General features: G+C 44.5%; 1 protein-coding gene across 2 annotated transcripts; it reads right to left on the bottom strand.

Moving 5' to 3' along the window:
• Window positions 1–1,432: 1,432 nt before the first annotated feature.
• LOC146205631 (uncharacterized) lies at window positions 1,433–6,003 on the bottom strand. Of its 2 annotated transcripts, none has more exons than XM_084586936.1 (4): window positions 5,890–6,003; window positions 4,717–4,799; window positions 2,657–2,768; window positions 1,433–1,798 (listed from the first exon to the last, which is right to left on the bottom strand). In XM_084586936.1, the coding sequence occupies exons 2-4, from the start codon at window positions 4,757–4,759 to the stop codon at window positions 1,630–1,632; spliced, it is 324 nt and encodes a 107-aa protein (XP_084443062.1). In that variant the 5' UTR covers window positions 4,760–4,799; window positions 5,890–6,003; the 3' UTR covers window positions 1,433–1,629. The 2 variants fall into 2 exon arrangements, with proteins under 2 accessions (XP_084443062.1, XP_084443063.1); XM_084586937.1 differs by having other exon boundaries at window positions 4,717–4,794; window positions 5,890–5,940.
• Window positions 6,004–6,715: the final 712 nt, after the last annotated feature.

The following is a 6,715-nucleotide window of genomic DNA, read 5'->3' as shown; positions in this document are numbered from 1 at the left end:
GTCATTTCCAAACCCCAATTATGTAGGTTCTGTCATGAAGGACAATGCTCTGACAAAAGCAAATATATGTAATCATAGGGCCGATCTAAATAATATCATCTGGAACTGCGCTCAGACCGCACAAGCGAGTCAGTGCATTGAAGACTCTGAACACTGGGAGACACTAATGCTCAGCTCCGACCCACAGACTCAATTTCAACTGATTCGACTGGCCGACGACGCCACCGAAGCTGAAGGGCTAACGGCTGTTCTCTAGGCGGGGGGATGGGAGAGGGGGGGGGGGGGGGGTGACCTGTAGGTGACTTTTCTTTATCTTTCGGATAATAATGTTTTCCCGTTCCTCCATTTGTAAATTTGTAACTTTCTTTAATCGATATTTGTTGGTTGGTTGGTTTGCGGGGTTTAACGTCCCAAAGCAACTCAGGCTACGACAGACGCTGTTGTGGAGGACTCCGGAAATTTGGACCTCCTGGGGTTCTTTAACGTGCACTGACATCGCACAGTACACGGGCGCCTTGCTTTTCGCCTCCATCGAAAAGCGGCCGCCGAGGCCGAGATTCGATCCCGCACCCTTGGGAACAGTAGTCGAGCGCCATAACCACTGCGCCACCCCGGTGGGGATAATCGATATTTATTGTCTGAGGGCATCAGTAGGCCATGAGATGAAGGATGAATAAATGAATAAATGAATAGAAAAAGGTTGGCTGATATTATGAAGTCGAAGAGTGAGCGAATTGCATTATGTACAGCCTTTATCAAAAGTTTACATCCCAGTGCGTTTGCTTTTCAGCCGTACAATATGACTTCTGTAATAATCGTGGAAGTCCTATAGCCTTCGAAGAGGGTAGGACGAAAAATCTTCTTGCCTTCAGCAAGTATGGAAACCTAAGAATGCATTACGAGCCACATAGTATCGCTCAGAAGTAGACCCCCTGGGCTGTAAACTTTTGACAAAGGCTGTACTAGTGCGCTATTCTCTTAATTTGAAAAAAAAAAAAAAAAAAAAACATTTTATAATCGTTATTGTTATGTCTGTCGTCATTACTTGTTGTTTATGGATTGAAACATAATTTTTGCGTAGTTCACCTGAGGTTTGTTTTTATACTTTCTTCGTGTATTTTGTAAGTCGAGGCAGCATCCGTTGATCGCGCGGTATATTAAACTCCAATTACCGGACAATTGTTTTCTTTAAGACATTCCTTTCTGAGCAAAACCCTGGAATGGGGTAGCGACTGAAGTGGGACCAAATATCGGCTTAATTTTGTCCGTAGGATTTCAGGCGGCGAGATGTGATGGCCCGGAAAAAGGTTTGGAAATGCTTTATATTGTACGTATATTTGCACAGAGGCAATACGAAAAATGCACAGGCACGGCTATCATAACTTTCGTTTAGGCCACAGGATGAAGAGTGTGCATTCCAATATGACACGCATTTCGGGTAACAACATTTATTAGGCATCAGACGCGCATCTATGAAAAATTACGCCTATGCTTTTTTTTTTTTTTTTTAATTCGATGCCAGTGCTTTTTATCGCCTCAGAGGACGGCACTTTCAGTGAACTGCCAGGGCCCGGGGCAGTGCAACACGGCAAGCGCACAGTGAGACCGATGAACCGGTCGTGACATGGGCTAGCCTCTTCTGGGCGCCTCGCCGCACAGCTCTCGGCCGCCTTGGCATTGGTCTGCCGTCAGACGACTGGCTTCGCGAAGCTCTTTCAACTCTTGCTGTGCGAAGGCCTGGGGGCAGTCCGAGTACTGAGAGGCCTTCTTGAGACACTCCGAGAGGACGTAGAAAGCGCTGAAATATAGGAAGGGAAATACAAAGGTGTCAGGAACCTCTTTTTCTTTAATTAACTTGCAACTGGCCCTGCTTGTATACAATGGCTAGCTTTACTTACAATAACGCACATTCAACATATCACAATGCTGTATAGTAGCGTGGTGAATTTTAACCGACTATGTCAATGCCATCTTCACTGACTTAAGTACGCTTTTCTGCGCATAACCTGTCACACGCAGGCATCGCTAAAGTTCGTTGGTGTTTCAGCAAACTTGAATGCACCGAATGTGACGTATTGTTATACGTCATATTCGGAACAAAGTCGTGATTACAAAAATAATATTACGGCAACGCAGTGAACCAGAAAGGAATTAAAGAGCTAAGACGCCCTGCTATTTACGGTGGCACGTGCACTCCGTTGATATCGTGGAGAAAAAAGAAAAATCAAACTGCGGAGATAAAATATTTCCGCAGACAACGCAACAGGCTCTTCTCCGTTCGCTTAATGATCTCTGTTCTCGCGATGCCCATAGCATTTTTTTTTTTTCACTTGAACCGCACCTTTTTTTTTCCTGGCAATAGTCACGACGTGGAAAATTCGCGAGAGCCGTTATCGAGACACTGGGCTATGGCTCATTGCTAATATGTTGTGAAACTTTACCTTCAGAACATAAAAGAAACTGCATAGCCCACCACACAACTACAACGCAATAACTGTCCCTACATAATAGCCGTACGCGTTCGAAGATCTCCTTTGTCTCCAGTGGGCACTAAATGGCCCGTTTATGAATCCGGAGAAAAGACACGGCGTTTGCATCCGGCATGCATGCACGCTCGGCGAACGATGCAGCCTAGGAAGAAAGGGCGCTCCCCCACCAGCATGTATCAGAAGAGCCCGCCTGTTGCAAATTGCTGGTGTGCTTGGTCTTGCAGCGGCCCGCATCCCGGTGGTAGCCCATGTGGTCGCAGCAGTCGACGGTCGTGCATACTGCGGAGCAGGAATAGCCGCTATAGTGTTCAGTAATATGGGCGTTAATCACTCGGAATGGCCAAATCGTGATCGTTATATGAAATGCAGACGCAAGGAAGCCTAAAACAGAAATGCCAGAAGAAAAGTGCACCTAATGCTCGAGACCCGCAGGCTTAAATGAAATGATAGCCACTGAAATATCCGTGTGTGATGCTGCGAAGCGCATCATTTTCGCTTTACCGATTGAACCGAGCAGAAGTATTGCATTGAGCCGTACTTGCACTTGTAGGGCAGCGAGGTACTATACTAGTTTGTTTTTCGAAAGATTGCACACTTGAGGAAGATAAAATGAGTGTAAACAATGTCATCTATAGACAAGCACACATGCTCGAACGCGCGCACCCACAGTTAGCACACGAAAGAACAAGCTAGAGCGCACAAGCACAATAACTGCACCTTCCTGAAACTGCAATTACTGAGAAAAGGAGGTCTCTGGTCAGAAGTTCGGACCCAATAAAACATCATAGTAAACAGCAGTCGTTGTATCGGCAGGGTTAATTGCGCAATGCAAGAATGACTAATGACTACTACTTATGACCATTGCTGGCTAATGAGGGGGTTGAAGATATATTCCTAAATGTCGCGCTGACGATTTCCAACATTACTCTTACAATTTTATTTTCGAACACTGTACGATACTTCATAAACGCTTGGTTCAAGTTCCGTTCCTTCTTCTTCTTCTTCTTTTTTTTTTTTTTTGACAGTTACATTCTGCATACTGTCTATAATCATGTAATGTAACGGTGTGCTTATAGAAGCGCGAGAAGTAGCTGTATGCATGCTGGGCAGAGATCAGTTTAATGAGGACAAATGCGAACAAGCAATTTGGATTCTAATAGGCTGTTACAAATAGTATCTACATATGACTGCAAATATGAAAAACGAAATAATTCTACCAAAGAGCCCTTTTATGAGGTATATCGAAAATGAAGCAGGAGACGTATGGCAGGAGCAAATAAATAAGTATTTTCGCAATAAAAAGCGCCCAGTCAAGAAAACCGCATCAAACTCAGCGGTATTGTGTGTGGAATTCAACGCTCCAAGTTTCGTGTGGGCTAATAGGCGCCGTAGATTCAGGCTCCACGTTAATTTCGTCGAGCTGAGGTTCGTCAACGTGTGCTGGAGTCACATCACTCAGTACTCGGCTGTATTGTTTTCTTTATTGAATTTTGAAATACTGACGCCGCACCCGGAATTAGGGCGCATGACGTCAGCAGACCGAATGCAATAGCCATTAGCTTTGGCACCGCGTCAGCCGAAACGAAGATGTATATGTATTCTGCGATCCTAGTAAGAGCGTAATGCTGGGCGCTCCGAAGTACTATGGGTGTGATCGGCATATTGGTTTACGATGCATACTTATGCCGAATAAATGTCCTTGTGCATTTGTTTACGCACAAATAAAGCTTCCTCATTAAAGTTTCCAGCGAAGACAGTTTAGCAAAGTGGCTAAGGTTCATAATAGCGCAGGAGATGAACTTAAAAGAAAGTAAAGGCTTGCCTCATTCCGCTCCCTTTGAATTTGATGTTCGTCCATTGCTATATTATGCGTCATGATTGTAATTTCTACACGCGCCGCGCGCATATCGTACACTGAAATGTCGCGCGTCTTAGCAATATTCCTGAAAGAAAAACTAGCCTCGAAATAACGAGGCAGTGTGCATAAGAAACGTCGATGAGAAACGTCAATGGCTTTCTCCATCGATGACAGTGATGAAAGTATCATGAACATGACGTTCCTCATAACTGTACTTCTTTGGACAGTAAAAGTCGCTGCCCGCTGTGTGGCGATGGATTAGCCGTAAGTAACGTCATTACCAAACAGTTGCGACAAATTAGTGCACTGCCTAAAAGAAACCTTAGATCCGAGAGGAATGCGTTTAAACTTGCGAAACGCTTTACTTACGGAAAACTATGATGACAGTTCCGAGGAAAAATCTTGCTTGCATGGTGCTTCTCTTTATGTACGTTTTGATGGTTCAGACTGCTCTGAAATAGGAAGAAAGGTTAGTGCGACTTTTGACCTTTATATATAATACCTCGGTGCTCAAACAGTAAGACCCAACCATCATAGAACATCACAAAGCGTTTTAGACGTGGTAAACTATACGGAATTCGAGGTTTACCTATAATACAACGGTAAGAAGCAGTAAATTAAACCTCGAGGCGCAACATTGCCTCTTTAGACAAGAGGTTCTTATATTCAACCCACTCTACAAGGTGTACACAAGGAAGCCTGGATACTTTCTACTGTTTTGTTTAGAGCAAAAGTGGGATTTTTAGGCATCAAAACTAGGTGATTGGCGTTATGCATTCAAGGAATGTTCAACAACTGAACATTCTCAACTAAGCAGGCAGATAAACACATGAATGGGACATTTAAGCGCGGAGGCAAAATAATGAAGGTGCCTTGCATATACGATATTCTTGTTTATTTTCTCCGCGATAACATAAGTGCAAAATGTTCGCAGTTAAATAAACACATAACAGATGAAGCACAGCATGGAGTCAGCTAAAAGGACTCCAAGAAACACAGAACGTCTTTACACTATACGTAGAGCAATATGGAAACACAGCAACATGCTTGGCACTGAATCGTACGGCACTGCAAATTCTCCTTGCTCGCTTTTGCTTGCACGTGAGCTTACGAAAACCAGCATGGCTATTCCAACAAGAGGCTCAGAAACCTGGTGCAGCATTCGAAAAAAAAAAAAAAAATGCCTCATAATGGGGAAGCAAAAAACTGCACGGCGTTGATAAATAGGAAATATTGTAGTTTGCAACACGAAAGGGCAAGGCTGCAAGCAAAAACAGGTCATTTTTCACTCTTATTGGAAACAAAAAAATTCGTTCTGAGTTTTGGCACCACTCTTCTGGGGCCGAATAAACACCTGCTTATGGCGCGCGTAATATATTCAAAGCAAAATAGATGCACTCTAGACGATCAATAAAAACTAAGGGCAGCATCTTCCATCTTTCAAAGCTACCGAGTCGCGCAAGCGTTTGGCGGCACATGACACCTATGCGTGCTCTGTTGCGCCAAGGTCTCTACAACGCGCACGGCGCACGAGCACCTCACCTTTCGAGCTGCGGAGAAACACTGACTGCCGGAGAAGCACGTTGGCCCGTGCTTATGGACCTGAGAGCGGTTATCCTTGGCAAAGAATGACACAGAAATCAGGAAGTCGGTTCGTGACCGTTTACTGTCCCTCTTTCCGAAGAACCTGTTCGAAGGAAGACGCGCTCCAACCGTTGGAGGAAGCGCCCACGCGGGTTAAACAAATGAACGTGCGCTCGGCGGTGCCTTGCGTAAGTGTGTTATCGATGCGACTTCAACCACCTTTGCCTGGGACGTGGCTGGCGTACGTCCGTGCTTGAGCAGGATGTGGCACTCTAGTCGGGGGTGGACATTAGAGAACACTGTTTCTTCGCGATTTCTCTTTTCCTGCTTTTCACGGGCCTGTAATTCTTTCATTCTTTCTCTCTTTCTTTTATCTTGCTTCATGAAGAAATGACTGCCTGTGTACTAACAGCAGATTTTTCCAGTTGTACGGGCGGCATCAGACTTTCTTTTCTATTTCGGTCTTCATTTTCAGATTTCATGAAAACTATGCTACATGTATTATAATGGCGTATGTTGGAAAGGGTTGGCGAAAGTACAGCCGCAGTCTCGAGAAGAGGCTAAGAAACGTTACCAACAGGCTCTCAATCCAACTGGGGCCCAGCTGGATTCATTTAATGGCATATGATTTAATTTAGAAATTTAGGGTCATCATTGGTACACTGAGCCAGACAACCCATAGCCGCCGCATTCACACTTGTTAGCAAGAGCTCCTTGATTGTACGCTGAACGAGACGGGAAAGACATATTTATTTACTCATTTCGTTATCTTTCGTGTCTTAAG

This window comes from Amblyomma maculatum, chromosome 1 (genome assembly GCF_055883805.1).
Source record: "Amblyomma maculatum isolate TAMU_Amacu chromosome 1, ASM5588380v1, whole genome shotgun sequence".
Taxonomy (NCBI): Eukaryota; Metazoa; Arthropoda; class Arachnida; order Ixodida; family Ixodidae; genus Amblyomma; species Amblyomma maculatum.
This window is presented reverse-complemented; position numbering and strand designations above follow the sequence as displayed.